Source organism: Psittacula echo, assembly GCF_963264785.1.
Source record: "Psittacula echo genome assembly, chromosome: 4".
NCBI classification, from domain to species: domain Eukaryota; kingdom Metazoa; phylum Chordata; class Aves; order Psittaciformes; family Psittacidae; genus Psittacula; species Psittacula echo.
The window spans coordinates 29,676,973-29,694,096 of NC_137738.1; the positions used below are offsets into that span (position 1 = coordinate 29,676,973).

Sequence of the window (17,124 nt, forward strand, 5' to 3'; positions counted from 1 at the left end):
ACTGGTTTCTTTTCCTAAGGTACATCTCCTATTTAAGATATATGAACTGAAGTTTGAAACCAGCCAGAAAGTAATATTTTTGGTTTTTGTCCTTGTCCTTATGAACTTCCTTCGATTATTTCATGGACATGTGTCCTATTTTAAAATAATGGAAAAAAGGCATTTTGAAATTTAAACTCTGATTGAACAGCTAGGATTTGTCAGTCTGACTTGATTCATATTCCGTGGATGTGAGATACAGTATTAGCCCACTAATCTGCCACCTTGTTAACTGATTGATCCCAAAAGAGAGAATAGATCAGTTAAAAGCAATGCTAACTTTCGAGCTTGGCTGGCAGCCAAACAAATACAGATCAGTAAGACTCAAAAAAGAAATATATTTTATTATACTCACTTAAATTACATGTTAGAATTAAGAATACAGCAGCCTTATGCAAGGTGAACTTGAATCTTTGTCACTTTGCTCCTGGCCTTTCATACTCAAGGAATCTTTTGACTCTTCAGCACTTAAAATGTCTTCTTTACCAGGAGAACTATGAAGATTTTTCTTAAATGTCTGTTATTCTCCATGGCCCACAGCCCCACAGCAGTGTTTTGTAGGATTAGCACAAATCAATCATGTGAGAGATGTGTATGAAAGACATAAGATAAGGATCCTTCTGTATATTAATTCTTTTGGATCATCATTTCAAAGCGCTGCATGAGAGACAGATCAGAAATTGCTGATGTGTCAGCCCCCTCCAGGAGGGACACTGATTTGTAGTCAAGTGATTCAAATCAACAGAAAAAAAATTGAACTGTACTGGTGCAAAAAATGAATCTCCATGGTGCACAATGCACGTTGGAGGTGCTCTACTGTATTTTTAGTTCCCAGGATGCAATTAAAAATTAATTTTGATTTCATTAAAAAAAAAAAGAAAAAGGACAAAAAGGCCAAGCTACCTGAGTAAACATTCATTAAAATAAAAATAATATGGATGTTCAAGCAGATTGCAGGTTTATTTCTCTACAGAAAATTACTACTTCTGCAATTAGTGTGTTTGGAAAGGTCCAGAAAGTTAAATTTTTTCAAAAGCATAAATGATTGCTGGAATTAGTCTTAACTGATTTTTGTGCCTTTTGAAAATCCTCTGGAGAAGATAAAATACCTTGTAACATTCTTCTTATTAATTAGTGTGTATAAGTCTTTAAAATATTTTTCTTACTCCTGCCCGTCTCTCCAGTTCAGTGCAGTGCATGCAGTAGGTGAATGAATACAAAATTCAAACACTTCTTTCTTTTACTTTTTTTTCTTTTTCTAGGGGCACAATAAAATCATAATCTACAGCAGACCTGTATATTTTTGTATATTATGTGGCCTTATTTTGCTGCTAGATGCTGGATCTAAGGACACAAATCCTCCAGTTTATACAATGTATGGCTTGAAGCTCTTTTCGCCTAGATCTCTCCAGTCAGCCAGAGACCATGTAATAGGTGAGTCAATATTTTTCCTAGAACTGTAAAAATTAATTGAGTGTTAGCCAGGGAAGTCTGTGTTTTCCCACGCTGGCAATCAAACGCACATTGTGGAGGCACAACTCTAAGTCAAATTGATAGAAACATTTGGAATGACTTAAGATGAGGGGGTCGAGGGACACCTGGCAACCTTCCCTTATGTAAAAGGAGTTCTTAATGAAATGAGACTCATAGACAAGTCTCTATAGAAAACTAAAAGTCACTGATGTTATTAGCAAAAGACATCATCTGTGAAATGCAGTTAATCTTTGTAAAGGCTTTTCTGTGCAGAGCAGTTACTGTGGAATAAGCTGAGTTTTAAATGTAATGCCTAGAAGCTAATCCATGCCAAGTCCTCAAATGGACAGACTTCCATTCATAAGGAACACGCTTTTTCTAGATTTAATTTAATCTTGCTGTCCTTGTGGTGTGTTAGTATGGAGCAGCCACTTCACAGGAGCTTTTCCTTCTGGAATTATGTTCTGTGGTGGCTGAGGATGTTCAGATATTGCCCTAAAATGGGACTGATGATCCTTTGGCACTAATTTGGAGTGGCCACAACTGGAAATACCCCATTCTATCAGGACACTTCTCCCTGTAACACACTTGCAGTCTGTAACTGTAATGCTGCTGTAGTTGTGTTACAGATACAAGTGCTGAACTGGACTCAGTTCAAGTAGTGCCACACTGTTAGGTATGAAGTAGAAAAGTTTAAGTTTACATTAGAAGTTATGAAAACTTCCCTGCGTCTTAGCGTGCCAAAGATGACCTGTTGCTTTGTGAATTTGGAACCAGGAAAGCCTACTGTAGTAGAGGAAAAACTTTGTGGTATTAAGTGTATGACCTTTGAGGTCTTTGTTCACCTGTGACTGTTGTACTTTTTGCTGTACTCAAGTCAGGCGATTACTGCCTGGAAGGCATACAATTTTAAGGAAAGGCTTCTGGTCCTTTATATGGGTTCATTGACTCCCAATCCTTCTCACCAGAAACAGGGGAATAATGAAGACATGCAGCTCACTTATTTTCATTAGCTTCTTTCATTATTTTCCTTTGGTCTCATTAAAGTTTCTTCTTACATATTATTTTCCCTGCCTGTCAAAGGTGAACGGTAAAAATGCTGATAAATAATTCAACAGGAATCTTAAATGACACTTGGGATAGAGATAAATGAAGAACTATAGCAACCACTATAAGAAAACAGTGTGGTTATAAATGGGCTAATTTTGGGGGGCCTTGGCAGTGATAGCAGAGCAGGTTCTTCAAACAGCCTGGAAAGCATAGGGGAGAAAGGAAATACAGGCTCATGTCCCCATCTGGTATCTGTTCAGCAAGAGGGGGGGAAGAAACCATTACCCTTTGCTTGTCCCCGGTTCTTATTTTGTCATGGTGTATTTCTTCAAGTGGTGTTTGGTGCTGCGCTTTGGCTAGCCCTTGCTTTGTCTCTATGGGAGTCCCAGCTTCTGGCTGCCGTGAATCCTTGCAGGTGCTCACAGTGCAGATGCTTCTTTAAGCCATGGCAGTCTGGCGTCCTCCAGCACCTTGCTGCACTGAGAATAGATTCACTTAGGCACTGAAAGTATGGAAGTATTTGTTTTGCGCAATAAAATCAGGAGGGAAGTTCACCCCACTGAATACCAATGAAGTGTTGCTATTGTTTTGCAGTTTTACCTATCTTCTGGATATTTTTGGTTTCTCTGTATTGTTCTGTCATCATATAGTGACCTTTTAATTTATATTTTACTCATAATTTATTGTAGTATTCAGACTTGATATGTTGAGAAATCAGAGGATTTTTGATAATACATTACAAATACTGAGGAAAGGAAAAAGTCTCCTGTTTCAGGTGTCTATGACATACAGTAAGAAGCTAAAGTGATAGAAAGGAACTAGTGTGATGCTGCATGGCATACTATAATAAAAGCCTTAAAACAGGTTATAAAAAATTAGTGAAAATTTGTTAGATGTGTGACCTAATTAAGAGATAGGGCTTTTAACAAGTCAATTTCTTGGCAAGTAATCTATTTAGGATCTGATTCTGTTTTATTTTAAATTGATGGTGGTTCTGCTATTGATTTATATTGGTTGGGGAATCACAGCTTTAATTCATTCCAACTATAGTTTTCATCTTGAGTTCCTTATTTCAGTTGATCTTTTTGCTAGATTAACATATATAATGCAAGTAAGGGCACACACAGAGCCAACCTTACTCCCTGGGTGCTAAAGGTGAGGTTAGTGACAAAAGTAGTTACCCACTCAGTCTGTGAGAGTTTTTGTGGTGAAACCATTTAAGCATTAGACAGGCAAGTGAAATTATTTGGCAGACACTTCAGAAGAGTAAGTATGAGATGGTGGCAAAATTTTGTGATAGCAAGTCCTCTGCCAGCTACTTTCAGCAATGATAGGGTTTCTGTCAGCGGAAGAAAGCCTCTAAGAGTGTTATCTATGGTATGTTCAGGAGGCAGAGAACAAGGAGACTATTTCTCACTGAAATAATACTTCCCCCACACACCATCCTGTGAAAAAGTTCTTATTTTTACACAGCAAATGGACTAGTACCCAGATAGACATTAAAAAAAAATTATTTAAATTTCTAAAATGCTTGCACTGACATTGCCACTGAATTTCCATTCTAATGTCCTGACTCAAAATTTCTGAAGTCAAAACTTGTGTTTCCCTACTACACTTACCTAGTAGCTACTTTTTTAGAGGAAACCTTCAAACTGCAATGTTAAATGCCAGCAGCTCACATAAGCATCACTTAGTGGTTCAGCTTTATAAGGTGTTTTTTTCTGTATGGCAATGTGTGATGTTTAAACAAATTCTCTCTGGAATTCATAATGCAATTCCAACTAATTAGTTACTTTTATCATCTGCTTGCCACAAGGGAAAGTACTACTCCTAAATTCAATCCTTTTGTCAGTGACAACTGTTTGTTTTCCTCTCTGGTATGCTCTTTGTGCAGGATGAGATAAACAAAGCTACCTTAGCTAAAGAAGTTGGTAGAATTATTCAAGGTATTAATAGAGAGAGGGTGAGGTGAGGACATTACTGCAGTGAAACAACTTTTCCCTAGTTCACATTCACCCCTATATATTTTCGTCTATTGAGAGGACAGTGTCTCTGGTCTTGTCCTTCCTTTCCCTGCCCTTATTCAGCTTTCTCTGAGGTTGCTAGAGCAAAGGCAGTCAGTAGTCTAAGATGAGCTCTGCAAGTCCTTTTTCCAAGGAACAAGACCTTCTATGAATTTCAGGAGTAAGGCTTAGGGGATAGCTGATCCCATGGTGAAACCACGTGGCCTTCTGGTCACTTTGCTGACATGCCTGATTGTCTGTCTTCAGGAGTGGTCATTGCTTGGCTTGGTGGAATATCTAAAATAAGAACAGATTAGTAAAGGAGATTAATAATAGCATTTCCATGTGAAAGATTGAGAAGACGGTGTTTCCTCATGCTCATGTATGTATAGTTTGTGCCAGCTGCAGGAAGTCATGCTGAAGGGTGCATTGTGAATTCAAGTATATTTAAGTGAGACCTGTCTGGGTTTAACACTTGAGTATGTCATTTTTTCCTCCCGTGTTTGACTTCCTCAGCAAGATTTACAATGTTAGATATCAGTAGTGTACAATATGATAAAGAGAAAAGCTGTCAGATCAAAGTTGGTGTATTGTTTTATTTTAGCACAAGATGCATTAGTAAGAGGAGCTGGGATTAAATGTGAAATTGGCATTCAACAAAGAACACAAATACTATTGTTGCCTTCTTAAAATTCAGCTGGAGTGGGAAGGGGAATAAATTGTACTAGTGATTTGTTTAATTTGCTTTTTATGAGAATGAATAGAAGGAAACTGCAGTCTTCCTGGCATGTAAACTAATACATACTTGTTTACAAGGAAGGGTGGCTGACACACTTCTCTTTCCTTCACCACGCAGAACATGCTGGTACTAGTACAGTTAAGCAGTAAGAATATGGTTAAATGTGTGTATGTGTCCTTGAAAGTCAACAGTATTGGAGACTTGGGTCAAGGGTGCATTTAGATGCTTTGCTAGACAACTGTGTGTAGCATTTTGTAGGGTGGAGCTGAGATTAGATGGATGGGAAGGAGGAGTAGTTGGAAACAAACAGAACATGACTAGTAGCACACCTACCTGAATTATGACTCCTGCTTTTCCATAAAGCAGCCATTTAAATTAGCACTTCTATTTAGAAAGGAACTATGTAAAGATGTCAGACTGGGTTTCTCTACTGATTTTAATGCTCTTTCACTACTGCCAAGTCAAGGTTTATCCTGTTTAGAAGCCGGGGAACTGTTCTGGAGAAGTTTCACTATAGGTTTGTCCCATTTTTACATGCTGCATTAAGTGTTCTCCATTGATTGCTGGCAGAGGCAGGATACTGTGATAGTCAAGATACTTCAGATCTTAGCCATGAAAATACTTTTTGTTTGTTTATACTGAATTGTTACACCTGTGCTTGAAGCAACACAGATTCAAGGTGGAAGTTCCAAAGTCTGCAAATTTAAATTTCTGTTCTTTAGATAGAACAAATACAACTTTGAAAGTGTATGAGAAGCAGTAAGGGGGCTATGTAATGCTATTTTTTTTTTTCCCATGGGTTTTATCCAAAATAAAGCTTAAAGTTAACCTCTGAGCTTTAGTTTCTTACATGTAATATCATAATTTATTTTGAATGCATGAGAAGGGAAGTGTAATCATTGCAGTTAGGGTTGAGATATGTTCTCTTGAATAATCTTCAGAATTTATTGCAACAATTTTTCATTCTGATATGATGCGTGTTTCTGTACTCCATCCATTGTGATGTATGACTGTGCTCTAACATACATCTTTTTTTTTCTTTAGTGTTTTTGTATTGCTTTCCTGCAATTTCTCTTCTTGGTCTTTTCCCTCAAATCAACACCTTTTGTATATATCTTTTGGAACAAGTAGACATGTTGCTTTTTGGTGGTTCTGGTAAGTACCCAGTTGCAGCCTGAGCTATCCCTTTCTGGGTTTATAAACTTAGACTGGAGTATATTATTGCATGTTTTAAAGTACAGTGCATGTTAAAAGCTCAAACAGCTAATGGTATTCATGTAACATACTCATAAGAGCCCCCCAATTTGATTTCTTTCTTTCTTTTGAAAAGTCGCATGCAAGTTGTGCTATAGGCTGCAGAATGTGTTTGATATTGAAGAGCTCTTTCCTGGCATGTCTGCTGTGAATCTTTACTATACTGACAAAACCCAAAAAACTTTTTTTTTTTTTTTTTTTTTTGTTAAAACTCCATTTAAAAAATAAAATAATAAAAAAATGCATTGTTCCATAGTGAGGTATGTTCACAAGATATTGGATGTGTGATATTTTTATCTGGTGTTATTTCAGTCAGAGATTAAACAAGGCCCACGAGAAATGATGCATAGGATTTTTTTGTTGGTAGTAGAGGTTTTTGGTTTTCATTATAACTTAAGTAACAGAGAAGGTTGGGGTGCATCTCCACTGTCATCTTTGCTTGGATCAGAAACAGACTTCATCCTTGTTCTCACTTACCACATGTTTTGCACCATGGAATGGTGTTAGAGTATGCAAACCAGATTCCACTTGGATGAAGCTCAAAAGAAAGGTGCACTGTAAGGGTGCACCTACTACACTCCAAACACTAACGAGCATACAGTCTGTGCAACCTAACTAGAGACATTCTGCAGTAAGGCAGCTCAAGCATGTTTATCATGGATATGATGTTCTCAGCATTTTTAATCCCACAGACCCTTGCTTACTGCATCATTCTGCTTGCTACTGTAGACATAGCCTTTGGCAAGTGGTTAAAACTATTACAGATGATATGGGTGTTCTTTGCTTTTTGTCTTGAATACCATATCTTACCTGGAGGAAGTATCATGTTGGATAAAGTCCTCATCCTATCAGCAATGATGATTCCAGTGTATGTTGAATCCTAATTAGAGAATGGTTTTGCAGCCCTTTTGTCTCTGTTGTTGAGACTGCTGAACTCCTGTCTGACAGCATTTCCTACCCTGCTTTTGGAAGCTCTCAAAGGAGGTTATAGCAAGAGATCAGCTGGCATCCTTCTCTCTCCCTTTAAGTTTGTTTATGTAGCTTAATATGGTGCAAATCATGGTTCACCAAGCAAGTTAGGATGCTTTTATATGATATTAGAGCCTGTGTCTCAGGAGAGCAAAGGGAAGGAGGAAAACTTTACATAGAATTTGACTGTAAAATTGCCATTTTGTAGATCACTTCATTCCTCCTTGGTAGCAATATGAAGACATATACTGGTATTTTAGCAAAACAATGTTCAGTACAAAAAGCAATAGTGTAGGACCTCAGGTCAATGGAAAACACATGGGGTACAGTGGCACCTGGCTTTCAGTCTTTTCTGTAAACACTTTAGTGAGCTTATTTAGGGTATTCAAGGTATTCTCTCAACAACCAGCTTTATTATTCCTGGTCGTAATCTCTATACCTCTTGTGATGCAAGAGCTGTTTCCTTTTTTTATTTTGATTGCATTTTCTTATTTAGGAAGAAATTAACTCGCTTGTAATGTCTATATTTCAGCTGCTGCTGGGTTCGTATCTGCACTATACAGCATTTCCCGAAGCTTTGTGGTTCTGATTGTTCTATATGCTTTCTGCTTCAGTGCAGTAAAGGTAAGCCAGGAAAACACTGTAAAAATTCAAAACTTCAAGCTTAATTCATATAATCGAGGGAGACCAGCATTGTTAGGTGCTACATTGTCGTTGTTTATCAAAATAGGCTTTACAAGCCATGCTTTAAGTTCTGCCTATTGACTACACTGAAATAAACTGAAACTGTAGTAGCAATACTGGAGTGAATGCATCTAATACCTGTGACTGTGTGCCACTTAGATAAATCAGCCTGAAACGATCCATTCAATTTCCCCTACAAAGAGTAACGGCAGCCTTGGCTTAAAAAAGCTGCAACTCCAAGTGACCAGTATAAGCCAGGCTGGATTTGTTAATTTTTGTGAGACCCCACTTGGAGTACTGTGTGCAGTTCTGGTGTCCTCAACATAAGAAGGACATGGAGCTGTTGGAGCAAGTCCAGAGGAGAGCCACGAGGATGATCAGGGGACTGGAGCACATCCTGTATGAAGATAGGCTGAGAAAGTTGGGGCTTTTCAACCTGAAGAAGAGAAGGCTGCGTGGAGACCTCATAGCAGCCTTCCAGTATCCTATAAGGATGCTGGGAAGGGACTCTTCATTAGGGACTGTAGTGACAGGAGAAGGGGTAATGGGTTTAAACTTAAACAGGGGAAGTTCAGGTTAGGTATGAGGAGGAAGCTCTTTACTGTGAGGGTGGTGAGGCATTGGAACAGGTTGCCCAAAGAAGTTGTGAATGCTCCATCCCTGGTGATGTTCAAGGCCAGGATGGACAGAGCCTTGAGTGACATGGTGTAGTGTCCTTTCCAACCCTAACCGTTCTATGATTCGTGGTTGCTTTATAACAGTATGTCTCAGAAATTAAATGTCCACCTTGGGCAGACCAGTGGACCATCTGAACTAGTAATGTGTCTACATCCACAGGGGAATGCAATTTAGAAACTTAATGCAAGCCAGATGACTGCCACTCTTTTCCCTAATGTTCCACCAGTATCCACAACTGTTGGATTAGGGACGTTGGAGACTGTGTCCGTGCTTATTTCAGTTGGTATCTGTGGACTTGTTATCTATGAATTTGCCAAGTACTTTCCTGAATGTGCTGGTCCTGTCTGTCTCCACAGTTTTGTGCCAACAAATTCCAGATGTTCTGTGTGTTCTGTGTGAAGCAGCACTGTCCTTCATTGATTTTAAACTGATCTGCTAATTTCACTAAGCCTTCCATATGCCAAGTATTGCCGCAGTTGTGGAAGAGCTGTTCTACATTCACCATATCCGCTGCCTTCACGGTTTTGTAGGCATCAGTCATATCCCCTCTCTGCCAGCCATTTTCTCTTTAATCTGAAGAGTCCCAGCCTTTCTAGTGTCAACTTGTAAAACAGCTGCTCTCACAGGGGTAGCTAAGTTAGTTGCCCCACTCTGGTCGCCTTTTACTTCATTGTAGCCTTCAGATGTAGAGACTAAGTTGTGTATGGTGCTCAGGATGGAGGTGTGCTTTGGGTCTATATGCTGACAAAATTAATAGCAATAAAATTTTGGCTGCCTGCAAGTCTGCTGTAAAATTCCCAGTGACCACAGTTAGAGCAGAATTTCATCTTAGACTAGGGATAGAGTTTATCCTTTAAGGGACAGTTTTTTGACAGTGTTTCATTACAGGCTAGATGCTATCAGTGCCTGTGCAGGGCTGCGTCAGGATGTGCAGTCATTTACAAGCAGCTTTTGACATCTTGTGGGCATATATGAGAGGTTGCTTTGTGGTGCTACGCATACACAGCACACACAGAGATCCCAGTATGAGGTTCTACAACAGCCAAAGATGTATCATGTTGACACCCAGGCTGGAAATTTACATAGACGAGAGGGGTGATTAGATGTTTCTTTCAGGGAATTCTTTAAGGAATATAAGCATTTCTACAACGGTTTTGAATTATTTTCCACTTAAAATTTCGAATAGGGACTTTAAATCAGAGTGAGACCTGGACAGGCTGGAGAGTTGGGCAGGGAATAACTTGATGAAATATAACAAGGGAAAGTGTAGAGTCCTGCATCTGGGCAGGAACAACCCCAGGTTCCAATATAGGTTGGGGAACGACCTGTTAGAGAGTAGTGTAGGGGAGAGGGACCTGGGGGTCCTAGTGGACGGCAGGATGACCATGAGCCAACACTGTGCCCTTGTGGCCAAGAAGGCCAATGGCATCCTGGGGTGTATTAGAAGGGGGGTGGTCAGTAGGTTGAGAGAGGTCCTCCTTCCCCTCTACTCTGCCCTGGTGAGACCGCATCTGGAATATTGTGTCCAGTTCTGGGCCCCTCAGTTCAAGAAGGACAGGGACCTGCTGGAGAGAGTCCAGCGCAGGGCAACTAAGATGATTAAGGGAGTGGAGCATCTCCCTTATGAGGAAAGGCTGAGGGAGCTGGGTCTCTATAGTTTGGAGGAGACTGCGGGGGGACCTTATTAGTGTATATAAATATATAAAGGGGGAGTGTCACGAGGATGGAGCCAGGCTCTTCTCGGTGGCAAACAATGATAGGACAAGGGGTAATGGGTACAAACTGGAACACAAGAGGTTCCACTTAAACTTGAGAAGAAACTTCTTCTCAGTGAGGGTGACGGAACACTGGAACAGGCTGCCCAGGAGGGTTGTGGAGTCTCCTTCTCTGGAGACATTCAAAACCCGCCTGGACACATTCCTGTGTAACCTCATCTAGGTGTTCCTGCTCTGGCAGGGGGATTGGACTAGATGATCTTTTGAGGTCCCTTCCAATCTCTAGCATACTGTGGTACTGTGATACTGTGATTATAATGCCTTAATGGTCTCTCACAAATGATCAGAGCTGGCTGTGCATGTGTTCTTAACCACTCCCAGCAGTAAGGTAAAACATGTTAAGCCACCATTTAATCTTGCCCTTGGGTGGCTTGAGTCCATACACAATAAATTATGACAACTCTGTTAGTGAGCAGTGCTCCATTAAGACACTTTAAATGTCTTTGAACATGTTGTGTACTCCCAGGGAATCTCTGGTTGTCAGGCTGACCCAGTAGATCAGTTATACTAGTTTCACTTGACCCAGGTGGCTGCTTCTGATGCAGTTTCTAAAAGTAGCTAGTTTTGGAAAACTATGCTTTTTTTTGTTTTGTTTTGTTATATTAGTGATTTGGAAAGTGGCAGCTGAGATGGTGAAGGTGACTCTGTAAGGATGAACAGAGTGAGAAAAATCTATGATGGGGGAAGAAGCAATGAAAAAAATGGAAAGAGCTTTATGGAAGGAAGGAATTGAATTAAACCTGAGTTCAACAGGCAAATATCTGATATGGCCATTTTATCCCCTGCTAAGTTTAGCAGAGGGCAATAGTTGAGGGTAGGGAAGCTGTGTGATGGATATTTTAAGAAATAGCTTTGTAAAGAGTGCTAAAAAACCCACCACTTAGAGTATTGTTCACTCTCCTTTCTCGGTATAATACTTGAAATTACAGCATGCAGGTGGCTTTGTAGATAAGCAGTCTTCTCGTGGATTAGTCTTCAAACTGCTTAGAAATATGCTTTTAATGCTACCCTGAAGTTGTAGAGTGCTGTGAAAGATTTACAAGATATCTGTTGTAAATTACCAATATTAAGTGCAGACTTTCTGTTTACACAGAAATTACAGTTAATTTGAATTTTTATGGCACTGTTCTTGTGAAGGCACTTCTGAGGAGGTTAATTTAAAGCATGTAAAGACGATTCCACTTGCTTCAGCTCATAATCTCAGTCTACTAGGGTGCTTGAAATGTCATACACTTTTTTCTTCTCGAAGCTATGAAATAAGCACTTCTATTATCCCTCTGTGTTTTTCAGTCAGGTCCAGAGATATTTTTCTTCATTTTGGACTGTTGTCTAAAACAGTGCAAGAGAACAATTCTTTGGTTGGCAGAGGGGGAGTAGGAATTCACTTACATGTAACAGAAAAATATGATCCTGAATAGGGACCACTGTGAAAGGTGATCTAGTGCCCCTGTAAGAAACTAGAACTGTTTTGATATGTAGTAAGCAACAACATCTCATGAATGAAATGAAGGTTTGGATTTTTGGTGCACTAGAAATTGCAGAGTTTAACTCAAAACTGACCAAATGCTATAGCCTGTTTCACTGAGGTGTTTGCACAACAGTGATAATTATGTGGTTTTCTTTAAGATAGAAATGGCATATCTTCTGCACTTGCACTTTACAGTTGTTCTTTTGTTGTTATTTTTCTCTTTTCACTTTTAGTCAGTTTGTCAAAACCAACAGAGCAAACTTTTCAATATTTATGGAGGTCAAAAAAATCATCACAATCAAAATGACTCAGGAGCGGGAAAGCTTCTCTGGCAGAGGATTTTTGAGTTGCAAAGCTTATTTCTTGGCTGAAATGCAGCATCCTCAAATATAAACTCTGTTTATTGGCAGAATCTTATAGCTCAGCAGGTGTAACTGGCAGAGTTCTATTTCCTGAAATAAATTGTGGAGTAGAATGGATCTCAAAGTGGTTGTGTGCTTTGCTGGTGAACAATTGCTCACATCAAATGCCTAGGCTGAAGTCCCATTTCAGCAGTATCAGGCTTGACTTTTTCCTTCTGTAAGTGGCTCTTGTGTTCTAATTATTATCTTGCAGGGTGAAATAGCCAAGCCTTATTTTTCTGTGTACAGTAATTATTTCAAAAGGAAAGATACTATTCCCGAAGAAGCTCATTAAAAGAATAATTAATTTACCACATAGTTTTATTTTTTATTAAAATAAATGCACACTGTTAATTTCATAATAGATCTGTGTTCTTAAGTGACTTTTTCTTCTTTATTTTTAGAACAGAAACTACACAACGTACATACAATAGTTTATTTAGTTGCAGTCAGATTTCAAAATGGTTTTAGAGTTGCAAATTCACATCAATTCTTTGCTCTACATCTCCTATTTTAGAAAAATTAAAAAGTAAGAATTGAGCAATTGTTTTGGGGTATGTTCACAAAACAGTGCAAGTACTAGAGTTAACTTTCAGCGTGTGAATATAAACTCTGAGAATTGAGACAAATAGGCCTGTGCTGAAATCCCATGTCTTGTCTAGACTGATTTTTCTGGTGAATTATGTTGTACAAAACCAGCTGAGAGTCTCTGTGAAAAAACAGCTACAGTGTAGACATAACATTAGTTTAACTTAATAATTGTCATTGATTTTTGTTCAGATAAGCTGCCTGAGGAAAATTGTTCTACAGTATTCTCGATTGAAAGTTCATCCTATGATCTGCAGACAAAATTTGGTGTGCCGAATGAATTCATCTGGCAGCGCTCTCTTTCTGAATGACCTTGCAGCATCTTTGCCATCACCTGACCAGAACTGTTTCTGTCTTAAATAAAATACACAAGAGGATGGACAGATCTCCAGTCTTGTGCTAGCAGTGAACATGCAGGTTGGATCATGTGTCAGACTACTCACATGTCCCGTCACAGGACTTTATCAGAAGCATATGGTGTGTTTTGGGGAGCTGCTGCATACTGCTCGCCTCATGGGCACAGGGTGTTACATGACCCAACATGTACTTTCCACACAACTAAAATAAGGGACAGCCTGTTACAGTGCCAGGCGCAAACTCATTACATGATGAGAAGACATGTGTTTGTGTTCTGTGTCTTAGACACTTGTTTGGAGATGACTGAGAAGCAAAGGGGTCCCACCTGCTGTGGTCAAGGGCTCAGTTCCCCTCCTCAGGGTGCTCCTCAGCAGCTGTACCCTTGCTTGATGCTTGTGTGGAGGAACCGTGTGTCTGTGGTTTGTCAGGATCTCCTCTGGTGGTGCTACTGCTGCACTGATCAGTTTTCTTTTTGTTCAATTCTGTCAAACTAAGAAGAGAACCCCGGGATGGTTCACAGTAGGGAGTACAGAGTATTGCATCTAAAATCATAACTTCAGAAAGACCCAAATACAAATAGCTGGAATTCCAAGTCTCCGTCCACATGTGTGAGGTCTTGAGGACTTATGGATGGACAGGACACTGTTCATCATAGTTGTCAGTCAAAGGAGCATATTGTGAGTGAAACTGATTTTCAAGTCACTGTCTGGTAGCTGGTGAACAGAAGCTGTTCCCTCTGGTGAAGTCACCTGGAGATATTTTTGGTTTACAGTGCTGTTATCCCAGTGATGCAAAGGTGGTTTGGCTACAGCTTTCAGGAGCTGTAAATCATCTCTTCATACATCTTATCCCATGACACATCCCTGCCGTAAGTGATGTCACACCAGGTGCTTATCTAGCCTTACATACAACAATACTGTGAACTTGATTTCAGACAAGAGAGAAATGTCTTCTGAAGTGCAAAGATTTGAGTTTCTCTTGCTGTCTTTGATATTATTCTTTGTCTCCCAGGCCTCTGTTGAATGGTATCCTCACTCCTTATTCCAGTTCTTTCCAGGTCCTCTACGAACTTTAATTTACTTCTGTGTAATAAAATGTTCTAAATCTTAAACATGATTTTATCACTTCTTTTGGTCATTCTGTGGATTCTTACATCTATTACCAGCAATTTTTCACCTTGCTTTTGAAGCTAGTGGGTAACTGAGTTCAGTTTAAAATTATATGTGCTCACTTCAGCCTGGCTTTATTTCTGATCTCAGCTTCAATCCTGTAATCTTGAGCAGAAATTGCAAGCTCTAATAGCCACCTTAGCTTTGATATATGAAAGGGTTATATCTATTTCCTCATGGAGGTGTTTTTATTTTCTGCTATTACATCCATCAGATTGGAGACACAGGAACTTCTGTGCCATCTTTTTCACTTGCCTAGAATTGCCTATGTGCTGATTTTTGTCTCCTGCTCCATCTGTTTCGTGGTCTGTGCCCCAATATTAAACATATTTTTTTAAGAAGTCAGGTATGTCCCCCTACTTTTTCCTCAAATATTCGGTCTGGAATTTATCCATCTTGGTATCAGTCTGTAGCATTCCAGAGCATCAGTGTAGCAGAAGAGCACACCCCCAGAGGTTTCTGGAATCAGTCAGTCCTCCTCATCTGCTTTCTGTTCCAGTCAGCTGGTTTGGATTTGAAATTTATCCAGAACCAGTTGACTGTCATCCAGCATTTTTTATTTATTTATATAATTTTTAACTGCTGAAGGAACTTGTGGTTTGTCTTAATCAGCCTGGAAAAACTTCAGATTTTGCTCTTGGGTCAGAAATTAAACTGATGTGGATGTGTTCACATGCGGCACAGCTGCCCCCTCCAGCTCTGTGTAAGTGCATATTTTATAAAATTGTTACCTCATTTCCATTAAAGTTTTTTCTTATTTATTGTTCCAATGGACAGTTACTAAAAATCCTGTGTGTATTTTAAACCATTCTAAGCTCACATTGACGTAGTTTGATTTGTCGTTTAATGAGTTTTAAACACATTTATTGGAATAACAATGCTTCTTGATTCCCGCTTTCAATGATTCAGGCTTCATCTGTGTACTAATAATTTTGAAATATTTTGTCTTATGGTTTTATAATGGGAAAGAATTGCAAGCATGCATCTCCCTCGATCTGCTAACACTGCCTAAATGAATTTCTAAACAGCAGTGAATGGACCCATAGGTATAGACAGAATTCCCGGATGTGTGAGTAACTAAAAATAAGAGTATAGGACCATTAGACAGGTTTGCTTCTGCCATGTAACATACTTCCAGCCCTGTTGGAGGCTTTGAATGCAAGGCTCATCAATTTTATGTACTTTCCAATTTAGAGACCCCTGAGGTTCATGCAAGAGCTTGGAGAGAGTTGTCAGCTATGACACGTTTCAGTGAGCGATGTTTACAGCCACAAGCTTGCACTTTAGACATAACTTCAATAGTTATGCTCTTAGTTTTCTGTGTATAATAAGAACTTATTGTCCAGATATAACAGCAAAAGTAAATTATGCTTGCAGAATCTGATGCAGCCCAGGGTTACTCTTACAGAAGTATGTCACTGTACAGGAACTGTATAGAAATGTAGAAATCTGTACTTCTTGTTTAGGATAAGCTCACCATTATGTGACATATGAGTATCCATGCACCTGCCTGAAGTTGTTGCTCATCTTACTTTCTAGCTGAGGAATCCTAGTCACAGACCGGGACCCTGTTGTGTAAGGTGGTGTGTGCACACATGCATACCACTGCATCAGTCCCCCATCCTTATGGGTTTTAAATTTCAGCAATCAAAATATAGTCACAGATAGCAGTCGGGAGTGCGAGACACAGAATATTGCTCAGAATGGGCAGTGATATCTGTAGTCTGTTACTTTATTACTTGTCAAGTTTATGGAGCACTTCTGGGAGAGTAATGTTTTGTTTTCAGTGGGTGATGGGAATGTAAGGCTGTTGGGCATCTCTCCCTAGAATTTGTTTCTAACCAGTGTAACACGAGGCTCATGAATTGTTACTATTTCCTGGTTGCTAGTGTTCACTGAAAAGGAGTATGCAGGGTAATATAATTAAGTTTATGGTTAACCTTGTAGAGAATGAGTTGTTGTTATCGTTTTCTCATACCTTCGTGGGTGGGGAGGATTCCCTTTTACAATCTCATTCAGAGCATATATGTTCAGTATTTCTTTCAATTTACTATCACGTGTTGAATTGGTTACCGTCAACAGCTGTCCTGTGGATTGTTTGATATGAGCAGTAACATAGACCTATGATGAGGCTGGAGTGTGGAGGTAAAGAAAAAGATCAAAGAAAGATTAGTTGGATTGCAGGGTGGTAGTACTACATGACTTTTAAAGGGCCTTTCCAACCAAAACCATTATGTGGATGGTGATAAAATCATGAGAGAGTGGAAAATCAGAGGGGGTGTGTGCTTTGTGAAGAACAACTGGAGTTTGTCTTCATATTTAAAAAGCCAGCCACTATGCAAACACCTTCACCTTCAATGATGCTGATACTGCAGCAATCTGTTAAGTCTTTGTTGAATTGAAAGGAATAGTCTGGGGGGAGGAGGAAAAAGAAAAGCATCAAGGATTTCTACTTACCACAAATGGTTCTCTTTTCA

General features: G+C 39.4%; 1 protein-coding gene across 1 annotated transcript in view; it reads left to right on the forward strand.

The window, feature by feature from the left end:
• Positions 1–17,124, forward strand: part of PCNX2 (pecanex 2) — a gene marked incomplete at its 5' end in the record, with an annotated part of 150,298 nt that overhangs the window by 44,571 nt on the left and 88,603 nt on the right. The window contains 3 exons of the mRNA XM_080615762.1: positions 1,302–1,473; positions 6,349–6,459; positions 8,060–8,151. Coding sequence (XP_080471888.1) covers positions 1,302–1,473; positions 6,349–6,459; positions 8,060–8,151 — 375 coding nt within the window. The remainder of the gene's footprint in view (positions 1–1,301; positions 1,474–6,348; positions 6,460–8,059; positions 8,152–17,124) is intronic.